This window comes from Haemorhous mexicanus, chromosome 1 (genome assembly GCF_027477595.1).
Source record: "Haemorhous mexicanus isolate bHaeMex1 chromosome 1, bHaeMex1.pri, whole genome shotgun sequence".
NCBI lineage: Eukaryota > Metazoa > Chordata > Aves > Passeriformes > Fringillidae > Haemorhous > Haemorhous mexicanus.
The window spans coordinates 157,085,407-157,107,380 of NC_082341.1; the positions used below are offsets into that span (position 1 = coordinate 157,085,407).

The 21,974-nt window shown below is 50.8% G+C and overlaps 4 protein-coding genes and 2 pseudogenes across 4 annotated transcripts; all 6 read right to left on the bottom strand.

Moving 5' to 3' along the window:
- Positions 1 to 1,280: 1,280 nt before the first annotated feature.
- On the bottom strand, positions 1,281 to 1,592 carry LOC132327791 (feather beta keratin-like). Its single transcript, XM_059847393.1, has 2 exons — positions 1,479 to 1,592; positions 1,281 to 1,433 (listed from the first exon to the last, which is right to left on the bottom strand). The coding sequence occupies exons 1-2, from the start codon at positions 1,590 to 1,592 to the stop codon at positions 1,281 to 1,283; spliced, it is 267 nt and encodes an 88-aa protein (XP_059703376.1).
- Positions 1,593 to 4,352: 2,760 nt separating this feature from the next.
- On the bottom strand, positions 4,353 to 4,981 carry LOC132327848 (feather beta keratin-like). The gene is made up of 2 exons (XM_059847521.1): positions 4,879 to 4,981; positions 4,353 to 4,684 (listed from the first exon to the last, which is right to left on the bottom strand). The coding sequence occupies exons 1-2, from the start codon at positions 4,979 to 4,981 to the stop codon at positions 4,353 to 4,355; spliced, it is 435 nt and encodes a 144-aa protein (XP_059703504.1).
- A 2,481-nt stretch (positions 4,982 to 7,462) lies between these two features.
- On the bottom strand, positions 7,463 to 8,123 carry LOC132327914 (feather beta keratin-like). The gene is made up of 2 exons (XM_059847641.1): positions 7,991 to 8,123; positions 7,463 to 7,797 (listed from the first exon to the last, which is right to left on the bottom strand). Exons 1-2 carry the CDS (start codon positions 8,121 to 8,123, stop codon positions 7,463 to 7,465), a joined length of 468 nt encoding a protein of 155 aa, XP_059703624.1.
- Positions 8,124 to 10,742: 2,619 nt separating this feature from the next.
- On the bottom strand, positions 10,743 to 11,054 carry LOC132327980 (feather beta keratin-like). The gene is made up of 2 exons (XM_059847760.1): positions 10,941 to 11,054; positions 10,743 to 10,895 (listed from the first exon to the last, which is right to left on the bottom strand). Exons 1-2 carry the CDS (start codon positions 11,052 to 11,054, stop codon positions 10,743 to 10,745), a joined length of 267 nt encoding a protein of 88 aa, XP_059703743.1.
- A 2,744-nt stretch (positions 11,055 to 13,798) lies between these two features.
- LOC132328050 (feather beta keratin-like) lies at positions 13,799 to 14,457 on the bottom strand (annotated as a pseudogene).
- A 5,644-nt stretch (positions 14,458 to 20,101) lies between these two features.
- LOC132334632 (feather beta keratin-like) lies at positions 20,102 to 20,870 on the bottom strand (annotated as a pseudogene).
- Between the last annotated feature and the right edge of the window lie 1,104 nt (positions 20,871 to 21,974).

Below are 21,974 nucleotides of genomic sequence, written 5' to 3' on the forward strand. Positions count from 1 at the left end.
GGTGTGCTTTGGTTTGTGGCTGAATTTGAGGGAGGAATCCCATTCCTCTACAGGCCTGTCAGGCTGTGCTGGACCTTGGTGGCTGTGCCAGGCTTTAGGATCTGTCCCTTCCAGGGCATTTATTCCCTCCCACCTTGCCCATGGATATCCAGGGACCTTGTTCCTGCAGACAAGGCTTGGACAATTTTTCCCGTACAAAGCATTTCAAAGTGTAGCTCATACAAGGTGATTAAGAGCCATTAGAGTGGATTATGGCACGCAAAATCCTGTCTTAGTGACCTCTGAGTTACCTACAGAAAAAAGAATCTTGCTGTAGATGCTGAGTAAGCCACAGCTAGTGTTGACCTCCACCTCTTAGCAATGTCTTTGTCACTGTCTCCCTACTGCATCATCCCAGACTATGCAAGGATGTAGAGGTGGTGTGAAGCATCAGTGAGGTGGACCGCTCTATTTATACAATATTAAAACAATATGACCTGGAGCCTTGTGATCCAATTATCAAGCTGGCGCCAAACTTAAAATGAGGTAACCCAAGAGTCATATCCGTGAGTCCAAAACTGTTCGACATCCTCAAAAATGGGCTTGTTACAAGTCAGCAAGGGCACAAGTGAAAACAGATGGAATTCCATTGGCAGAGCAGACAAGCCTTTTTTAGTGTGAGAATGGTGACAGAGTGGAAGAGGTGGAGGAGTTTCTGTATCCAGGGAGATGAATACCGGAAATGTCCATGGTTCTGGAAATCCTTCTCTGGGTAGCCTTCCTTGAGCAGAGAGGATGGAAGCCCTTGCAGCACTTCCAGAGTTTCTCTGAGAGTGGACATTTTTGTGGTTTGAGAGTTCTGATGGGAGGAGATGTTGTGAAGGTAATGCTGGCATGGAGAGGCTTTTTTAGAGCAATGAGCAGGAGATCATTGTTGGGTCAAAGCCTTTGGTATGGGAGGAGATGTGATTTTGTCATGTTCTGGAAGGGCACCCTGCAGCCCAAACTGCCTCTCAGTTGTTCCTGGTGGGGTTCTACTTGTTTAGGAAGGTGTTGTGTCCCTTTGCCATCCACCCCATAGGTGAGGGTGTAAGGGCTTTGCAATTCAAAAAGATGCGGAAACATGTGAGGCTTTGATGCAGGAAAACTTTATTGCTGCAAAAGAATTAAAAGGCAAGGGAGAGAACTTGAAGGAATACGGGGGGGGGGGGGGGGGGTGTGCAAGTAGGGCAAATATGAGCCAAAGTGCTTTGCTTGCAGGAGCTGTTGCCAGAGGCCAGAGCTGGTGGTGCCGAAGGCCCTTAGCAGATGTAGCCGCCCCTTCTGCCATAGCAGCCCAGGCCTCCCAGGCCATAGCCAAAGCCACCAAAGCCAAATCCACCAGAGATGGGCTGTCCCTGGGCATTGAGCTCAGTGCCCAGAGCAGCGGAGGAGGTGGATCCGACGGCGGTGTTCTGGGGGAAGGAGGTCATGATGGGTCCTGGCAGGGTGACCAGCACAGGGGAAGGGTCGATGATGACGCGGGAATCCTGGCATTGCAGGGCACAGGGCTCGTTGCAGCTGTTGGCCAGCGGGGTGGGTCTGCAGGGACTGCAGCGGTTGTAGCAGGCCATGGGTGTGGGTCCTGAAAGAGAGGGGGGTGAGGCAGAATAGAGGTGCAGAGGTTCAAGGGGTGAAGAGTCAGCAGGATGCTAAGGGAGTGTAGAGGCAGTTGTGGGGCTCTGGGCAGGTGGGAGGGCTGCTGAGGCTTTGGCCGAGCATGCTGCAAGAGTGTAGCCAGGGATGCAGGAGCAGGAGGGTTGGGGCTTGAGACTCACCTGGTTTTTGGCAGGAGCAGCAGGAGGAGGTGTCAGAAGTGTGTGAGGGAGAGAGGCTCTGGGCTTGCTTTTATGCTGGTCCTGGAGGGGCAGGACAGCCTTTTCCCATGGCCTTGGGACATTTTGCAGGCTGCATCTTATTGCTGACCCAGCCTGGTGAGTCCTGAGTTGGGGAATGTTTTCCTTCCTGCATTTCTGCAGTGCCATGTCCAGTCCTTTAGTCCGTGTCAATCTGACCTCGGTGGCAGCTTTTAAATGTTAGTAATAAAGCCCAAAGTTTAGTGATGATGTTGTTTTTCAGGGAGGGCTGACAACATTACCAAAGGTTTGGGCAGTGAGATGTCATCTATGAAGTCACTCCACAGCACTGGTACTCTGTGGTTTGTGGCTGTGTTGTGAAGACAGGCCACGTTCCTTCCCAGCTCTTTTAGGATGGTCTGGGATTTGCAGGTGTACTTGAGAAGACATTTCTGGATCTTTCATCATGTTCTCGCCTTCCCTACTTTTGCTCCATGTCTGTGAGCCTGTCTCTATGCCTTTCTTTTCCTCTTGGAGATGGGAAGGTGCTCCCTTGTGGTTTAGGGATGCCTCCCCTGCTCCCCAAAGTCTTGTGTTGGTTCATGCATAGAGTTCATCTTACCTGGGCCCAGGAAGGTCCTGCAGTGGGGTCACAGACCTGGGCTCTTATACAAGGGAAAGGAAAGTGGTGACAGATAAGGAGAACAAGACACATGAGAAGCAGGTGAAGTAACTGTGGCTGTTCAATTTTCAGCAGAAGGTTGATCCTTTTGCTTTCTGGAGTTACCTGAAAGGAAATAATTTGACATTAGTCTTGTCTTACTTTTATCCAGCCATAGGAGAAAAGCGAATGGAGTCAAGTAGCCCCAGGGCAGATTGAGCTTGGAGGTTTGAATTTCCAGCCCTGTACATTACTGCCCAGAACAGTGGTTTAGTCACCATTTCTGGAGGAATTTAGAAGCCATGGATATTTGGATTTTGGGGATGTTTCACGGTGGCCTTCATAGTGATTGAGGAACAATTGGTCTTGATGCCATTTTACATTTTGGTCTTCTACAAATGAATCATTTCTGAGCTTGGTGGCATTCTCAGATTTAACAGTTGGGCTGCATGTCAAGCATCTCTTCCAGCTGAAGGGATTCCATGGGTGTTTGGGGCAGCTGTGCAAGGGAAGAGTGGGTAGATGGGAGCAGCAGCAGATGAGGGGTGAGCCAGGCCTTTGGGGTCTTGTGTTGTTGCAAGTGCTGGTGGGTGAGGGCAGTTCTCTTGGAGGATTTCCCTTGAGGAAATGGTGCTTGGCTGAGCTGTGTGTGTGCCCTGTTCCAGTGACTCAGCTTGGGCATGAGGAGAGAGCTGTGGCTGCTGTTGGTGTAAACCCTACTGTGAAACCTTTGATGATCCTTCCCATTCTACACTATCAGATAATCCAAACAAGCCCAGGTTGCCTGAGAGTGCAATGAGTGGCCTGAGAGTGGCTGAGATGCTGGCCCAGAGGGTGGTGATTGGTGGCATGAAATCCAGATGGAGTACAGGTCTCAAGGGATGTATGTTAAGAGTTGTATCCATGAAGCCAAGTGTGCTCGAGATGCTCAGCAATGATGGGGACAGTGGGACTGTGAAAGGAGACTAGTGGAGGACCAGGAAGATCCTGAAAGGGCTGGAGAATCTCTCCTAAAGGAGAGCCTGAGAGAGCTGGGATTCCCAGGAGACAAAGATGGATGGGAGGTTGTCAGGAGTGTGTGTTAATCGCTGATGGCAAGAAATGAGAACCAGGGAGCCCGGTTGTTCTCAGCAATGAAGGGACCGGGGGAAGGGCGCAAATAAAAATGGATGCAATTCTATGGGCAAAGAAGGGAAGAAGTTTTCATTGTGAGAGTGGCTGGAAAGTGGAAGAGGTGATGGGGTCAGTCCTGGGAGATCCAATAGCACAACTGTCCATTGGGCTGGAAATCTGGCTCTTGCTGACTCTGCTTGATCGGTGGAGTGGAAGCACTTGCATGCTAGAGTTTGTGCCCAAGTGAATGATATTATTTCTTTTATTTTGTGGTGAGGATTCAAGAGTCTTGCTGGGAAGAGATTTTGTCAAGTATGTGCTGGCATGAAGTGACATTTCCTGTTTTATGTCCAGGAGAAGATTTGGTCAAATACTTGTTGTATCAGGGAGTGTGCTTGTGTCATAAAGGAGGTGTCCCCCCCCCAGTCCCTGCTTCCCATAATAGTCTTGGTGCTTCTTGGTGGTGAGCTATTTGCTAAGAAAGGTTTTGTGCCCCTTTTCCATCCATCCCGATGACCTGTTCATTCCTAGAAATGTGCCGGGTGAGGGTGTGAGAGCATTGGGATTCAAAAAGGAGCAGAGTAGTCTCAGGCCTTGAAGCAAGACAAGTTTATTCTGGGCAAAGGATTGAAAAGACAAAAGAAAAAGTGGAAGGGATCATGTGACGTTCAAGGAGGGCAAACACCAGCAGCCAAGGTGCTTTGCTTGCAGGAGCAGTTGCTAGAGTATCAAATTTCCTGTGTCAGTGGTGGTGCTGAGGGCCCTTAGCAGATGTAGCCGCCCCTCCTGCCATAGCAGCCCAGGCCTCCCAGGCCATAGCCAAAGCCACCAAAGCCAAATCCACCAGAGATGGGCTGTCCCTGGGCATTGAGCTCAGTGCCCAGAGCAGCGGAGGAGGTGGATCCGACGGCGGTGTTCTGGGGGAAGGAGGTCATGATGGGTCCTGGCAGGGTGACCAGCACAGGGGAAGGGTTGATGATGACGTGGGAATCCTGGCATTGCAGGGCACAGGGCTCGTTGCAGCTGTTGGCCAGTGGGGTGGGTCCGCAGGGACGGCAGAGGCTGTTGCAGGCCATGGGTGTGGTGTGGAGGGCGCCTGGAAGAGAAGGGATCTCATTAGACAGGGGTGTAGGGGTGCGAGGGGCAGTGATGCAGGAGGTTGAGGGAGTGGGGAGGGTGTTGTGGGGCTTTGGGGAGGTGTGAGGGCTGCTGACGCTGTTGCTGAGCTTGCTGGAAAGGAGAGAGGGGCCAGGGGTGCTGGAGAAGGAGAGTCAGGGGCTAGAGGCTCACCTGGTGGCAGCAGCAGGAGGAGGAGGCTTGAGGAGAAGTGTGTGAGGGAGAGAGGCTCTGGGCCGGCTTTTATGCTGATTCTGGGTGGGTGGGACAGCCTCATCCCTTGGCCTTGGGGCATTTTACTGGCCAGAGTTGCTGGTTGTCTCAGAGCAGTGAGTCCTGATGTGGGGATTGTTTTTCATCCTGCAACTCTGCAGTGTCCTGTCCTACTTTAGAGGACGTGTTCATCTTACCTTGGCGGCAGCTTTTAAATGCAGGTGTTAGAGACCAAGGGCGGTTGATGATGATGTTTTCTGTGGAGGGCTGTGAACGTGAGCTTTGGACAGTGGAGTGTCAACAGTGAAGTCACCCAATGGCCCTGGTGTGCTGTGATTTGTGGGTGTCTTGTGGAGAGGGTCCTCATTCCCCGTGAGTCACGTCAGGCTCATTTGGGCTTTGCTGCTCTGCTGGGGATGATGGATGTCGCCTTGCATCACATTCTCTCCCTCCCTGTCCTGTTGTCAACACTCAAAACCTCTCAATATGTCAGTACTTTCTTGCTGGAGATGGGAAAGCAGTCCCTGTGATTTGGGGACTCTTGTCATTCCCTGTAATGACTTGGGTTTTATTCGTCTATAGCACTTGTCTCAGCTGGCCCCAGCTAGGCTGTACTGTGAGGTCGCATTGCTGGGCTCTGAGTGACACCTAGAAAGGAAAGCTGGTGAAGGATAAGGAGATGATGTCTGTGGAGCACTTGAAGGATTTGGATGCGTTCAATTTTCAGAACAGAAGTGTTAGCTTTTTTACTCTCTCACGGTACCTGAATGTAAATAATGACGTCAGTTTTACCTGGTCCGGCCTGACAACTCATGAGTTGGGTACTGTTTTCCTTCCTGCAAAACTACAATTCCATCTCCTGCTCTTGTGACCGTGTCAATGTGACCTTGGCAGCAGCTGTAAAGTGAGAGTTGGTATTTGGGAGGATTTGCTTGGGAGGTGTGTGTCAGAGAAACCAAAAAATCCCACAAATGCCTAGGAAAATTGGGATGTCATCCATGAGTTCAACCCATGGGACAGGTGTGCTTTGGTTTGTGGTTGCATTTGAGAGAGGGACACGATTCCTTTACAGTCCTGTCAGGTTCCTCTGGACTTTTTGCCCGGCATTTGGACCTGCCCCTTTCAGTGCACTTACTCCCTCCCACCTTGCCCCTGGATTTCCAGGGACCTTGTTCTTGCACACAAGGAAGGAGATTTTTCCCTTCCAAAGCATTGCCAAGTGCAGGTCATACAGGGTGATGTGGAGCAGTTAGTGTTGATTTTGGAGGGCAAAATCCATGTCTTAGTGGTCTCTGAGTTACCTACACAAAGAAAAAACTATACTGTGGGTGATGAGGGAGCCATGGCGGGTGTTTGCTTCCTCCTCTTAGCAATATCTTTGGCACTGTTTATCATCTTCATCATCCCAGACTATGCAAGGATGTACAGCTGGTGTAAAGAGTCAGTGAGGTGGACTGATCTATTCAAATAATATTTAAAAAAGATGACCTGGAGCCTTGTGATGCAAAGTCAAGCTGGAGTCAAAGCTGAAATGAAGTAACTCAAGAGTCATAACCATGCAGGCAACACTCTTCAACGTCCTCAAAAATGATGCGAATCAGTGTGAGCGGTTCTGGGCTCCCCAGGGCAGGTGGCCCATAGACTTGGTGAAACAGGGCCAGTTCAGGACCATTGAGAGATTCAGTGTCTGGAGGATTTTTCAGAGAGGACTGAGAGAGCTGGGACTTCCAGAAGACAAGGCTAGACGTGGGGTTATTACCAGTGTGTGTAAATCCCTAATGGCAGGGAATGAAGGCGAGGGATGATATCTGTTCTCAGTGCTGCACATGCGAAGTAAAAGTTGGCAAGGGCACAAGTGAAAACAGATGAAATTCTATGGGCAGAGCAGACAAGCCTTTTTCCGTCTGACTTTGGTCACAGAGTGGAAGAGGTGCAGGAATCTTTGTGTCTAGGAGGTCAAAACCTGAACTGTTCATGGTTCTGAAAATCCTTCTCTGGGTAGCCTTCCTTGACCTGCGGGGTTCGAAGCCCTTGCGGCACTTCCTGAGTTTCTCTGAGGGTGGATGATATTGTGGTTGTTTGTGTGGTTTGAGAGTTCTGATGGGAGGAGATTTTGTCAAGGGAATGCCGGCATGGAGAGGCTTGTTCAGAGCAATGAATAGGAGAGCATTGTTGTGTCTAAGCCTTTGGTATGGCAGGTGATGTGATTTTATCATGTTCTTGATGATCCCCATTCAACCCAGCTTCCTGTGTCAGTCTTGGTTAGTACTGGTGTGGTTCTAGTTGTTTAGGAAGGCATTTCGTCCCTTTGCCATCCAGCCCATGGGTGAGGGTGCGAGAGCTTTGAAATTCATAAAAGAAGAGATGTGTGAGACTTGGATGCAGGAAATCTTTATTGAGGCAAAAGAATTAAAAGGCAAGGAAAAGAACTCGAAGGGATCCAGGTTGAGGTGCAAGTAGGGCAAGTATGAGCCAAGGTGCTTTGCTTGCAGGAGCTGTTGCCAGAGGCCAGAGCTTGTGGTTTCAAGGGTGGTGCTGAGGGCCGTTAGCAGATGTAGCCACCCCTTCTGCCATAGCAGGCCAGGCCTCCCAGGCCGTAGCCAAAGCCACCAAAGCCAAATCCACCAGAGATGGGCTGTCCCTGGGCATTGAGCTCAGTGCCCAGAGCAGCGGAGGAGGTGGATCCGACGGCGGTGTTCTGGGGGAAGGAGGTCATGATGGGTCCTGGCAGGGTGACCAGCACAGGGGAAGGGTTGATGATGACGTGGGAATCCTGGCATTGCAGGGCACAGGGCTCGTTGCAGCTGTTGGCCAGCGGGGTGGGTCCGCAGGGACTGCAGCGGTTGTGGCAGGCCATGGGTGTGGTGTGGAGGGTTCCTGAAAGAGAGGGGGGTGAGGCAGAGTAGAGGTGTTGGGGGTTCAAGGGGTGAAGTGTCAGCAGGGTGAGGGAGTGTGGAAGCCATTGTGGGGCTGTGGGGAGGAGTGAGGTCTGCTGAGGCTGGGGCTGAGCGTGCTGCAAGAAAGAGGCCAGGGATACAGGAACAGCAGGGTCAGGGGCTTGAGTCTCACCTGGTTGTCAGCAGGAGCAGGAGGAGAAGGCTTGAGGAGAAGTGTGTGAGGGAGAGAGGCTCTGGTCCTCTTTTTATGCTGGTCCTGGAGGGGTGGGAAAGCCTTGTCCCATGGCCTTGGGGCAGTTTGCAGGTCATATTTCATGGTTGTCTCATAGTGGTGAGTCCTGAGGTGGGGATTGTTTTCCATCCCACAACTCTGCAGTGTCATGATCTACTTTTGAGTCTATGTCCATCTGACTTTGGCTGCAGGTTTTAACTGCAAGAACTAGAGACTAAAGTTTGCTGATGATGATGCTTTTTTCAGAGGGCTGTGGGTGTGACGAGAGCTTTGGACAGTGGGGTGTCAACAATGAAGTCACGCCTTGGCCCTGGTGTGCTGTGGTTTGTGGGTGTCTTCTGGAGAGGGTCCTCATTCCCCCACAGGCATGGCAGACTCATCTGGGCGTTGCAGCTCTTCTGGGGAGGACGTAAGTTCCTTTCGGTCACCTTTTCTCACTCCCTGTCCCATTGCCAACATTCTAAATCTGTCTATAAGCCAGGACTTTCCTACTGGTTTTTGGAGAGCAATCCCTGTGACACCTCCCCAGCTGTCCAATGTCTTGTGTTGGTACATCCGTAGTGCTCGTCTCCACTGGGCCCAGCAAGATGACACTCTGGGGTGCCATTGCTGGGCTCTGTGTGAAACCCAGAAAAGAAAACTGGTGCAGGAGAAGTAGACTTGAGGAACAGTTGAAGGAACTGTGGACATTCATTTTTCAAGGGCAAGGGTAGACCTTATTACACTCTAGAGGTCCTTGAACAGAAGTTGTAACTTCATGTTTTTCTGGCATGGACTTCTTAGTGTTGATGTGGGGAATGCTTTCCTTCCCACAATCCTTCATTCTAATGATCTTCTCTTGAGGCCATGTCCATGTGACCTTGTTGTCAGCTTTTAAGTGTGTGTATATTTGGGATAGTTTTCTTGGAAGATGTGTGTCCGAGAAACCAGAATATACAACAAATGCCTAAGAAAAATATGGATGTCGTGAGTGAGGTCATTATATGGCACTTTTGTGCTTTATTTTGTGAGTGTGTTATGAAGAGGGGCCCCATTCCATCACAGCCATGTCAGGCTGGTTTGGGGTTTGCAGCTGTGCCGTGCACGAGGAGCTGCCCATTCCATTGTGGTCATTCCTCCTTTAAAGTGTGATTATTTGTGAGCAAAGGCTGGTGTTGATGGTGTGTGTCAAAGGGAACTGAAGATGTGGTCCGGGTTTTCAGAGCTGGGTGTCATCAGTTAGATCATGCAATGGAACTCATGATTTTGGGTTTTTGTGTGTGTTGTGGGGAGGGGCCCCAAACTATCGCAAGTCAGTCAGGATGGTTTGGGCTCTGCATCTGAGCCACGTTGAGCCCCTGGACTCTTTCATTCCTTGTCAACAGTGGGAGAGGTGCCCCTTCAGTGAGCTGACAGGGGATGGAGTGTCTGAGGCCCCACTTGGCTGTTCCCCTGGTCAGAAGGACCTTGAGACTAAGGGTTTAAAGGAATCTCCCAAAGTTCAACCAAGGGAAATGTGAAGTTGTGCGTCTGGACAGGAATGGCACTGGGCCCTGCATAATGCTGTGTGCTGAGAGTCTGAAAAGTGACTATTGTGAGCAGGAACCTGAGGTGCTGTTCGAGAACAGAGTGAACAGCAGGTTGCAGTGGGGAATTACTTCAGTGGGGCGTCACCTGTGTCCAAGACAGATTTCAGAAAATTGTTGATATGAAGTTGTGAGAGGTGGCCCTTCTTCTTCGTAGAGCCCTGGTTAGATCCCATGTGGGGTGGTGTGGACAGTTCTGGCCTTGATTGGTGAAAAAGCCCAAGGGAGTAGTGGACAAAGACCTGATGAGGGACAGCAGATACCTAAAGTGGCTGATAGATCTTTGCTAGATGAGAGTCTGAGATATCTGTGACTCGGAGGAGACAAGGCTGGTCAGGTGGCTGTCACCAGTGTGTGGGAGCTCAGCTGTTCTCAGCACTGCACACATGAAAGAATAGAAGGCACGTCCACAAGTGAAAATAAAGTGAATACACTAGGCAAAGGAAGGAAGAAATTTTCAGTGTGTGTGGATGGTCTCATAGTGTAAGAGGCAATGGAGTCCCACTACTTGAAAGCCAAAAAATGAACTGGTCATAATCGTGGAAATCCTGCTCCTGCTAGGACCTACTTGAGGAAGGGGGATAGAAGCATTTTCACTCTTGAGTTCCTGCCCAAGTGGATGCTCTTGTTCCTCTGCTCACTGGGAGTTGCTGCTGTCCAAGAGTGTTGCTGTGAAGGGAATTTTTCAAGTGAATGCTGGTGTAGAGTGACCTTGGCAGAGCAGTGCCCAGGAGACAGCTGTTGTGTCAACGCCTTTGGTAGATGAGGTGATGGCTTGTGTCATGTTCTGGAAGGTCTCCCCTCTCCCCTGATTGCCTTGTCAGTGTTGGTTGTTCCTGGTGGGGACATAATTGCTAAGAAATGTTCTTTGCTCTGTTTCCATCAACCATAATGGTTGAGTTCTGACATTGCACAGGGTGAGGATGTGTGACCCTTGGAATTGAAAATGAACAGGAGGCAACTCAGGTTGTGATGCAAGAAAAATTTATTGAAGTGAAGGAATGGTGAGAAAGAAGAAGCTGAAGGAAGGTGTGAGGTAAGAGTAGAGAGGCCATCAGCCGAGGTGCTTTGCTTGCAGGAGCTGTTGCCAGAGGCCAGAGCTGGTGGTGTCAGGGGTGGTGCTGAGCGCCCTTAGCAGATGTAGCCGCCCCTTCTGCCATAGCAGCCCAGGCCTCCCAGGCCGTAGACAAAGCCACCAAAGCCAAATCCACCAGAGATGGGCTGTCCCTGGGCATTGAGTTCAGTGCCCAGAGCAGCGGAGGAGGTGGATCCGACGGCGGTGTTCTGGGGGAAGGAGGTCATGATGGGTCCTGGCAGGGTGATCAGCACAGGGGAAGGGTCGATGATGACGCGGGAATCCTGGCATTGCAGGGCACAGGACTCGTTGCAGCTGTTGGCCAGCGGGGTGGGTCCGCAGGGACTGCAGCGGTTTTGGCAGGCCATGGGTGTGGGTCCTGAAAGAGAGGGGGGTGAGGCAGAATAGAGGTGCAGAGGTTCAAGGGGTGAAGAGTCAGCAGGATGGTGAGGGAGTGTAGAGGCTGTTGTGGGGCTGTGGGGCAGGTGGGAGGTCTGCTGAGGCTTTGGCCGAGCATGCTGCAAGAGAGTGGCCAGGGATGCAGAGCAGGAGGGTTGGGGCTTGAGACTCACCTGGTTTTTGGCAGGAGCAGCAGGAGGAGGTGTCAGAAGTGTGTGAGGGAGAGAGGCTCTGGGCTGGCTTTTATGCTGGTCCTGGAGGGGCGGGACAGCCTTTTCCCATGGCCTTGGGACATTTTGCAGGCTGCATCTTTTTGTTGACCGAGCCTGGTGAGTCCTCAGGTGGGGAATGTTTTCCTTCCTGCATTTCTGCAGTGCCATGTCCAGTCCTTTAGTCCGTGTCAATCTGACCTCAGCGGCAGCTTTTAAATGTTAGTAATAAAGCCCAAAGTTTAGTGATGATGTTGTTTTTCAGGGAGGGCTGACAACATGACCAAAGCTTTGGGCAGTGAGGTGTCATCTGTGAAGTCACTCCACAGCACTGGTACTCTGTGGTTTGTGGCTGTGTTGTGAAGACAGGCCACGTTCCTTCCCAGCTCTTTTAGGATGGTCTGGGATTTGCAGGTGTACTTGAGAAGACATTTCTGGATCTTTCATCATGTTCTCGCCTTCTCTACCTTTGCTCCATGTCTGTGGGCCTGTCTCTATGCCTTTCCTTTCCTCTTGGAGATGGGAAAGTGCTCCCTTGTGGTTTAGGGATGCCTCCCCTGCTCCCCAAAGTCTTGTGTTGGTTCATCCATAGAATTCGTCTTACCTGGGCCCAGGAAGGTCCTGCAGTGGGGTCACAGATCTGGGCTCTTATACAAGGGAAAGGAAAGTGGTGACAGATAAGGAGAACAAGACACATGAGAAGCAGGTGAAGTAACTGTGGCTGTTCAATTTTCAGCAGAAGGTTGACCCTTTTCCTTTCTGGAGTTACCTGAAAGGAAATAATTTGACATTAGTCTTTTCTCCTGTCATAGGAGAGGAGCGAATGGAGTCAAGTTGCCCCAGGGCAGATTGTGCTTGGAGGTTTGAATTTCCAGCCCTGTACATTACTGCCCAGAACAGTGGTCTAGTCACCATTTCTGGAGGAATTTAGAAGCCATGGATATTTGGACTTTGGGGATGTTTCATGGTGGCCTTAGAAGTGATTGAGGAACAATTGGTCTTGATGCCATTTTACATTTTGGTCTTCTACAAATGAATCATTTCTGAGCTTGGTGGCATTCTCAGATTTGTTTAACAGTTGGGCTGCATGTCAAGCATCTCTTCCAGCTGAAGGGATTCCATGGGTGTTTGGGGCAGCTGTGCAAGGGAAGAGTCGGTAGATGGGAGAAGCAGCAGGTGAGGGGTGTGCCAGGCCTTTGGGGTCTTGTGTTGTTGCAAGTGCTGGTGGGTGAGGGCAGTTCTCTTGGAGGATTCCCCTTGAGGAAATGGTGCTTGGCTGAGCTGTGTGTGTGCCCTGTTCCAGTGACTCAGCTTGGGCATGAGGAGAGAGCTGTGGCTGCTGTTGGTGTAAACCCTACTGTGAAACCTTTGATGATCCTTCCCATTCTACACTATCAGATAATCCAAACAAGCCCAGGTTGCCTGAGAGTGAAGTGAGTGGCCTGAGAGTGGCTGAGATACTGGCCCAGAGGGTGGTGATTGGTGGCATGAAATCCGGATGGAGTACAGGTCTCAAGGGATGTATGTTAAGAGTTGTATCCATGAAGCCAAGTGTGCTCGAGATGCTCAGCAATGATGGGGACAGTGGGACTGTGAAAGGAGACCAGTGGAGGACCAGGAAGATCCTGAAAGGGCTGGAGAATCTCTCCTAGAGGAGAGCCTGAGAGAGCTGGGATTCCCAGGAGACAAGGATGGATGGGAGGTTGTCAGGAGTGTGTGTTAATCGCTGATGGCAAGAAATGAGATCCGGGGAGCCCGGTTGTTCTCAGCAATGAAGGGACCGGGGGAAGGGCGCAAATAAAAATGGATGCAATTCTATGGGCAAAGAAGGGAAGAAGTTTTCATTGTGAGAGTGGTTGGAAAGTGGAAGAGGTGATGGGGTCTGTCCTGGGAAATCCAATAGCACAACTGTCCATTGGGCTGGAAATCTGGCTCTTGCTGACTCTGCTTGATCGGTGGAGTGGAAGCACTTGCATGCTAGAGTTTGTGCCCAAGTGAATGCTATTATTTCTTTTATTTTGTGGTGAGGATTCAAGAGTCTTGCTGGGAAGAGATTTTGTCAAGTATGTGCTGGCATGAAGTGATGTTTCCTGTTTTATGTCCAGGAGAAGATTTGGTCAAATACTTGTTGTATCAGGGAGTGTGCTTGTGTCATAAAGGAGGTGTCCCCCCCCCAGTCCCTGCTTCCCATAACAGTCTTGGTGCTTCTTGGTGGTGAGCTATTTGCTAAGAAAGGTTTTGTGCCCTTTTTCCATCCATGCCGATGACCTGTTCATTCCTAGAAATGTGCTGGGTGAGGGTGTGAGAGCATTGGAATTCAAAAAGGAGCAGAGTAATCTCAGGCCTTGATGCAAGACAAGTTTATTGTGGGCAAAGGATTGAAAAGACAAAAGAAAAAGTGGAAGGGATCATGTGACGTTCAAGTAGGGCAAACACCAGCAGCCAAGGTGCTTTGCTTGCAGGAGCAGTTGCTAGAGTATCAAATTTCCTGTGTCAGGGGTGGTGCTGAGGGCCCTTAGCAGATGTAGCCGCCCCTTCTGCCATAGCAGCCCAGGCCTCCCAGGCCGTAGCCAAAGCCACCAAAGCCAAATCCACCAGAGATGGGCTGTCCCTGGGCATTGAGCTCAGTGCCCAGAGCAGCGGAGGAGGTGGATCCGACGGCGGTGTTCTGGGGGAAGGAGGTCATGATGGGTCCTGGCAGGGTGACCAGCACAGGGGAAGGGTTGATGATGACACGGGAATCCTGGCATTGCAGGGCACAGGGCTCGTTGCAGCTGTTGGCCAGCGGGGTGGGTCCGCAAGGACGGCAGAGGCTGTTGCAGGCCATGGGTGTGGTGTGGAGGGTGCCTTAAAGAGACAAGGGATCTCGTTAGACAGGGGTGTGGGGGTGCGAGGGGCATTGATGCAGGAGGGTGAGGCAGTGTGGAAGCTGTTGTGGGTCTTTGTGGAGGCATGAGGGCTGCTAAGGCTGGGGCTGAGGGTGCTTGAAGAGAGGGGCCAGGAGTGCAGGAGCAGGAGGGTTGGGGCTAGAGACTCACCTTGTAGTCGGCAGGTGCAGGAGGAGAAGGCTTGAGGAGAAGTGTGTGCGGGAGAGTGGCTCTGGGCCGGCTTTTATGCTGGTTCTGGGTGGGTGGGACAGCCTTGTCCCATGGCCTTGGGGCATTTTGCAGGCCACAGTTCCTGGTTGTCTCAGAGTGATGACTCGTGAGGTGGGGAGTGTTTTCTATTCCACAACTCTGCAGTGTCATGTTAAACTTTTGAGTCTGTGTCCCTCTGACCTTGTCGGCAGCTTTTAAATGCAAGTATTAGAGACCAAAGGATGTTGATGAGGATCTTTTTTGTTAAGGGCTGCAGACGTGACCAGAGCATTGGATTGTGGAGTGTCAACAGTGAAGTCACCCTGTGTCCTGTATGCTGTGCTTTGTTGGAGTTCTTTGGAGAGTGTCCTCATTCACCCACAGGCATGTCAGACTCATCTGGGCATTGCAGCCCTTCTGGGGACGACGGGTGTCCCCTTCCATTCCATTCACACCCTCCCTCTCCAACTGCCAACATTCTAAACCTGTCTGTATGCCAGGCCATTTCTGCTGGATATGGGTGAACAATCCCTGTGACGCCTCCCTTCCTGTCCAGTGTCATCTGTAGGTTCATCCATAGCACTCGTCTCCACTGGGCCCAGCAAGGTCCCACTGTGGGGTCCCATTGCTGGGCTCTGAGTGAAACATGGAAAGGAAAACTGCTGAAAGAGAAGATGTGAGATGCAGTTGAAGGAACTGTGGACATTCATTTTTGGAAGGACACGTGTTGACCGTATTACACTCTAGAGGTACTTGAATGGAAGTTGTGGCATTGTTTTTGTCTAGCACACAGTTCTAGATGTTGATGTGAGGAATGCTTTCCTTCCCACAATCGTTCATTCTAATGATCTTCTCTTGCGGCCGTGTCCATGTGACCTTGGTGTCAGCTTTTTAGTGTGTGTATATTTGGGATAGTTTTCTTGGAAGATGTGTGTCCGAGAAACCAGAATATACAACAAAAGCCGAAGAAAAATATGGGTGTCATGAGTGAGGTCATTATATGGCACTTTTGTGCTTTAGTTTGTGAGTGTGTTATGAAGAGGGGCCCCATTCCACTGCAGTTGTGTCAGGCTGGTTTGGGCTTTGCAGCTGTGCCGTGCACGAGGAGCTGCTCCTTCCTTTGTGGTCATTCCTCCTTTATAGTGTGAGTATTTGAGACTAAAGTCTGGTGTGGATGGTGTCTGTCAAAGACGATGCAAGACTTGACCAAAATTTTGAGAGCTGGGGTGTCATCAGTGAGGTGACCCTCTAGAACTCATGGTTTTCGGTTTTTATGTGTGTTTGTTGTGAGGAGGGGCCCCAAACTATCGCAGGTCAGTCAGGATGGTCTGGGCTCTGCTTCTCAGCCAGGTTGAGCCCCTGGACTCTTCCATTCTGTGTCAACAGATGGAGAGGTGCCCCTTCAGCCAGCTGGCAGATGTTGGTGTGTCTGAGGCCCCACTTGGCTGTTCCTCCGGTCAGAAGGACCTTGAGACTAAAGGTTTAAAGGAATCTCCCAAAGTTCAAGCAATGGAAATGTGAAGTTGTGCATCTGGACAGGAATGGCCCTGGGCCCTGCATAATGCTGTGAGCTGAGAGTGTGAAAAGTGGCTTTTGGGAGCAGGACCCTGTGGTACTGATGGAGAACAGAGTGATCAGCAGGGCACAGTGAGGAATTACTTCAGTGGGGTGGTACCTGTGTCCAATACAGATTTCAGAAAACTGTAGCCATGAAGTTGTGAGAGGTGGCCCTTGCTCTTTTTAGAGCACTGGTGTGATCCTGTGTGGGTGGTGCCGATATTTCTGTCCTCCAGAGGTGAAGAAGTGCAAGTGGGTGGTGGACAAAGACCTGTTGAGGGCCACAAGATACTTAAGGGCCTGGTGGATCCTTGCTAGAAAAGAGACTGAGAGAGCTGGCACTCTGAGGAGAGAAGGCTGGGCAGGGATGTGTCACCAGTGTGTGGGAGCCCAGCTGTTCTCAGCCCTGCACACATAAAAGGAAAGAAGGCATGTGCACAAGTGAAAATAGATGGAATTCCTTGGGCCAAGGAAGTAAGGATTTTTCAGTGTGTGTGGATGGTCCCAGAGTGTAAGAGACAATGGAGTCCCTCTTCTTGGAGGTCCAAAACTGAACTGGCCATAATCATGGAAATCCAGCTCCTGCTAGAGCTGCTTGAGCAGAGGGGATGGAATCACTTGCTCTCTGGCCTTCTTGCCCAAGGGCATGATGGTATTTCCCCGTTCACTGGGTGGACTCAAAAGTGCTGATGGAGAGAGAATTTTTCAAGCATATGCAGGCATACAGTGACTTTGTCAGAGCAGTGCCCAGGAGAGAATTGTGTCAAAGCTTTTAGTAGATGAGGTGATGGCTTGTGTCATGTTCTGGAAGGTCTCCCCTCTCCCCTGATTGCCTTGTCAGTGTTGGTTGTTCCTGGTGGGGACATAATTGCTAAGAAATGTTCTTTGCTCTATTTCCATCAAACATAATGGTTGAGTTCTGGCATTGCACAGGGTGAGGATGTGAGACCATTGGAATTCAAAAAGAACAGGAGGCAACTCAGGTTGTGATGCAAGAAAAATTTATTGAAGTGAAGGAATGGTGAGAAAGAAGAAGCTGAAGGAAGGTGTGAGGTGGGAGTAGAGAGGCCATAAGCCAAGGTGCTTTGCTTGCAGGAGCTGTTGCCAGAGGCCAGAGCTGGTGGTGTCAGGGGTGGTGCTGAGGGTCCTTAGCAGATGTAGCCGCCCCTTCTGCCATAGCAGCCCAGGCCTCCCAGGCCGTAGCAAAGCCACCAAAGCCAAATCCACCAGAGATGGGCTGTCCCTGGGCATTGAGCTCAGTGCCCAGAGCAGCGGAGGAGGTGGATCCGACGGCGGTGTTCTGGGGGAAGGAGGTCATGATGGGTCCTGGCAGGGTGACCAGCACAGGGGAAGGGTTGATGATGACGTGGGAATCCTGGCATTGCAGGGCACAGGGCTCGTTGCAGCTGTTGGCCAGCGGGGTGGGTCCGCAGGGACTGCAGCGGTTGTAGCAGGCCATGGGTGTGGTGTGGAGGGTGCCTGGAATAGAGAAGGGTGAGGCAGGGTAGGAGGGTGTGGTGGTGAGAGAGCGGTGAGGGAGTGTGGAGGGTGTTCTGGGGCTTTGAGGAGGCGTGCAGACTTCTGAGGCTTTGGGCAAGCATGCTGGAAGAGGGAGGTGGGGGTGCCAGGACAGAATGATCAGGGCTCGAATCTCACCTTGTAGTCTGCAGGTGCAGGAGGAGAAGGCTTGAGGAGAAGTGTGTGTGGGAGAGAGGCTCTGGGCCGGCTTTTATGCTGGTTCTGGGTGGGTGGGACAGCGTTTTCCCATGGCCTTGGGGCATTTTGCAGGCCACAGTTCCTGGTTGTCTCAGAGTGATGACTCCTGAGGTGGGGAGTGTTGTCCATCCCACAACTGTGCTGTGTCATGTTCTGCTTTTAAGTCCATCTTCCTCTGACCTTGTCGGCAGATTTTAAGTGCAGGTATTAGAGAAGAAAGTCTGTTGATGAAGATGTTTTTTGTGGAGGGGTGTAGACGTGACCTGAGCTTTGGACAGTGGGGTGTCAACAGTGAAGCCACTCCATGGCCCTGCTGTGCTGTGGTTTGTGGGTGTCTTGTGGGGAGGTCCTCATTGCCCCACGGCCACATCAGGCTCATCTGGGATTTGCAGCTCTTCTGGCGGTGACTGGTGTCCATTTCCACGTCATTCTCTTCCTCCCTGTCCCATTGTCAACATTCTACACCTGTTTATATGTCAGGCCTTTCCTGGGGCACGTGGGAAAACAATCCATGTGATTTGGGAACTCTTGTCAGGTCCATGAATGTCTTGGCTTTTATTCGTCCATAGCAGACGTCTCAGCAGACCCCGGCTAGGTCATACTTTGGGGACCCATTGCTGAGCTCTGAGTGACACCTAGAAAGGAAAACTGTTGAAGGATAAGGAGGTGATGTCTGTGGAGCTCTTGATGGACTTGGATACATTCAATTTTCAGAACAAATGTGTTGACATTTTTTCTCTCTAAAGGTACATGAATGTAAATCATATCTTCAGTTTTACCTGTCCCAGCCTGACAAGTCATGCACTGGAGACTGTTTTCCTTTCTGCAACCCTCAAATTCTATGTCCTGCTCCTGTGCTTGCGTCCATCTGATATTGGAAGCAGGTTTAAAGTGAGAGTTGGTATTTGGGAGGATTGGCTTGGAAGGTGCGTTTCAGAAAAAGCCAAATAAACCACAAATGCCTAGGAAAATTGTGGTGCAGTCATTGAGGTCAACCCATGGGACAGGTGTGCTTTGGTTTGTGGCTGCATTTGAGGGAGGGATCCCATTCCTCTACAGCCCTGTAAGGCTGTGTTGGGCTTTGGTGGCTGTGCCAGGCTTTAGGACCTGCCCCTTCCAGTGCATTTACTCCCGCCCACCTTGCACCTGGATTTCAATGGAGTTTGTTCCTGCAGACAGGGATGGGACAATTTTTCCCCTACAGAGCGTTTCCAAGTTCAGCTGGTAGAAGGTGATTAACAGACGTTAGATTTGATTATGGATGACAAAATCCTGTCTTAGTGACCTGTGAGTTACCTACAGAAAAAGAGAATCTTACTGTGGATTCTGAGAGAGCCATGGCTGGTATTGACCTCAACCTCTTAGCAATGTCTTTGGCTCTGTGTCCTTCCTCATCATCCCAGACTATGCAAGGATGTAGAGGTGGTGTAAAGAGTCAGTGAGGTGGACTGATCTATTTATGTATTACTTGACCTGGAACCTTGTGATCCAATTATCAGGCTGTAGTCAAACTTCACATGAAGTTACTCAAGAATTGTATACGTGAGGCCCCAGCAGTGTTCAACATCCTCAAAAATGGCGTGGTCACTGTGAGTGATTCTGGGGTCCGCAGGAGAGGGGGCCCACAGACTTAGTGAAACAAGGCCAGTTCAGGACTGCCAAGTTATTTGAAAGGGTTGGAAGAATTTTTCAGAGAGGACTGAGAGAGCTGGGACTTCCAGGAGACAAGGCTGGATTGGGGGTTGTTACAAGTCAGCAATGGCCCAAGTGAAAACAGATGGAATTCCATGGGCAGAGCAGACAAGCCTTTATTAGTTGAGAACGGTCACAGAGTGGAAGAGGTGCAGGAGTTTCTCTGTCCAGGGGGATGAAAACCGGAAATGTCCATGGTTCTGGAAATCCTTCTCTGGATAGCTTTCCTTGAGAAGAGGTGAGGGAAGAACTCGCAACACTAGCTGAGTTTCTCTGAGAGTGGATGATATTGTGATTGTTTGTGTATTTTGGGAGTTTAGATGGGAGGAGATCTTGTGAAGGGTATGCTGGCATGGAGAGGCTTTGCCAAAGCTTTGATCAGGAGAGCATTGGTGTGTCAGAGCCTTTGGTATGACTATAGGTGGAATTCTGTCATATTCTGGAAGGTCACCATTCAACCCAGCTTCCTGTGTCAGTCCTGTTTGTTACTGTTGGGGTTCTACTTGTTTAGGAAGATGTTGTGCCCCTTTGCCATCCAGCCCATGGGTGAGGCTTTGAGAATTTGGAATTCAAATGAAGAAGAGACATTTGAGGCTTTGATGCAGGAATACTTTGTTGGGGCAAAGGAATTAAAAGGCAAGCGAAAGAACTTGAAGGGATCCGGAATCAAGTGCATGCAGGGCAGACATCAGCCAAGGTGCTTTGCTTGTAGGAGCTGTTGCCAGAGGCCAGAGCTGGTGGTGTCAAGGTTGGTTCTGAGGGCCCTTAGCAGATGTAGCCGCCCCTTCTGCCATAGCAGCCCAGGCCTCCCAGGCCATAGCCAAAGCCACCAAAGCCAAATCCACCAGAGATGGGCTGTCCCTGGGCATTGAGTTCAGTGCCCACGGCAGCGGAGGAGGTGGATCCGACGGCGGTGTTCTGGGGGAAGGAGGTCATGATGGGTCCTGGCAGGGTGATCAGCACAGGGGAAGGGTTGATGATGACGCGGGAATCCTGGCATTGCAGGGCACAGGGCTCGTTGCAGCTGTTGGCCAGCGGGGTGGGTCCGCAGGGACTGCAGCGGTTGTGACAGGCCATGGGTGTGGTTTGGAGGGTGCCTGGAAGAGAGAGCTGTGAGGGAGGGTAGAGCGTTGTGGGGATGTGAGGGTTGAAGTCTTAGAAAGCGGAGAGAATGTTGAGCCTGTTGTGGGACTTTGGGGAGGCCTGAGTGCTGCTGAGACTGGAGCTGAGCCGCTGGAAGAGGGTCCAGGGGTGTAAGGGGCAGGAGGGTCATGGGCTGAAGTCTTACCTGGTTGTCAGCAGGAGCAGGAGGAGAAGACTTGAGGAGAAGTGTGTGAGGGAGAGAGGCTCTGGGCTGGCTTTTATGCTGGTTCTCGTGGGGTGGGATAGACTTGTCCCTTGGCCTTGGGGCATTTTGCAGGCCACAGTTCCTGGTTGTCTCAGAGTGGTGAGTCCTGAGGTGGGGAGTGTTTCCCATCCCACAGCTCTGCTGTGTCATGTTCTACTTTTGAGTCTGTGCCCATCTGACCTTGTTGGCAGCTTTTAAATGGAGGTATTAGAGAACAAAATCTGTTGATGATGATGCTTTTTTTTGGAGGGCTGTGGACGTGACCAGAAATTTGGACAGTGGGGTGTCATCACTGAAGTCATCCCTTGGCCCTGGTGTGCTGGGGTTTGTGGGTGTCTTCTGGAGAGGGTCCTCATTCCCCCACAGCCATGTCAGACTCATCTGAGATTTGCAGCTCTTCTGGGGATGACCTAAGTTCCTTTCGGACACCTTTTCTCCCTCCCTGTCCCATTGCCAACATTCTAAATCTGTCTATACACCTGGACTTTCCTACTGGTTTTTGGCAAGCAGTCCCTGTGACACCTCCCCTGCAGTCCATTGTCTTGTGTTGGTACAACCGTAGCGCTCGTCTCTACTGGGCCCAGCAAGATCACACTCTGGGGTGCCATTGCTGGGCTGTGTGTGAAACCCAGAAAAGAAAACTGGTGCAGGAGAAGTAGACTTGAGGAACAGTTGAAGGAACTGTGGACGTTCATTTTTCAAGGGCAAGGGTTGACCTTATTACACTCTAGAGGTCCTTAAACAGAATTTGTATCATGTTTTTCTGGCATGGACTTCTTAGTGTTGATGTGGGGAGTGTTTTCCTTCCCACAATCCTTCATTCTAATGATCTTCTCCTGAGGCCGTGTCCATGGGACCTTGGTGTCAGCTTTAGGTGTGTGGATATTTGGGATGGTTTTCTTGGAAGATGTGTGTCTGAGAAACCAGAATATACATCAAAAGCCTAAGAAAAATATGGGTGTCATGAGTGAGGTCATTTGATGGCACTTTTGTTCTTTAGTTTGTGAGTGTGTTATGAAGAGGTCCTCCATTCCACTGTAGCCGTGTGAAGCTGGTTTGGGCTTTGGAGCTGTGCTGTGCATGAGGAGCTGCCCCTTCCTTTGTGGTCATTTCTCCTTTATAGTGTAAGTATTTGAGACCAAAGGCTGGTGTTGATGGTGTGTCAAAGAGGACTGAAGACCAAAATTTTGAGAGCTGGGGTGTCATCAGTGAGGTGACCCTCTAGAACTCATGGCTTTGGGTTTTTGTGTGTGTTGTGAGTAGCGGCCCAAACTATCGCAGTTCAGTAAG

Bases quoted from the DNA above. Each gene is read 5' to 3' on its own strand.
- LOC132327791 (XM_059847393.1), bottom strand. From the start codon at position 1,592: ATGGCCTGCTACAACCGCTGCAGTCCCTGCAGACCCACCCCGCTGGCC. The intron at 1,434-1,478 runs GTGCTGGTCACC...TCCTTCCCCCAG, and splicing joins TCATCATCGACCCTTCCCCT to AACACCGCCGTCGGATCCAC.
- LOC132327848 (XM_059847521.1), bottom strand. From the start codon at position 4,981: ATGAGGCTGTCCCACCCACCCAGAATCAGCATAAAAGCCGGCCCAGAG. The intron at 4,685-4,878 runs GTGAGCCTCTAG...CTTCTCTTCCAG, and splicing joins CCTCCTGCTGCTGCCACCAG to GCGCCCTCCACACCACACCC.
- LOC132327914 (XM_059847641.1), bottom strand. From the start codon at position 8,123: ATGACCTGCAAACTGCCCCAAGGCCATGGGACAAGGCTTTCCCACCCC. The intron at 7,798-7,990 runs CCAGGTGAGACT...CCCCCTCTCTTT, and splicing joins CCTCCTGCTCCTGCTGACAA to CAGGAACCCTCCACACCACA.
- LOC132327980 (XM_059847760.1), bottom strand. From the start codon at position 11,054: ATGGCCTGCCAAAACCGCTGCAGTCCCTGCGGACCCACCCCGCTGGCC. The intron at 10,896-10,940 runs GTGCTGATCACC...TCCTTCCCCCAG, and splicing joins TCATCATCGACCCTTCCCCT to AACACCGCCGTCGGATCCAC.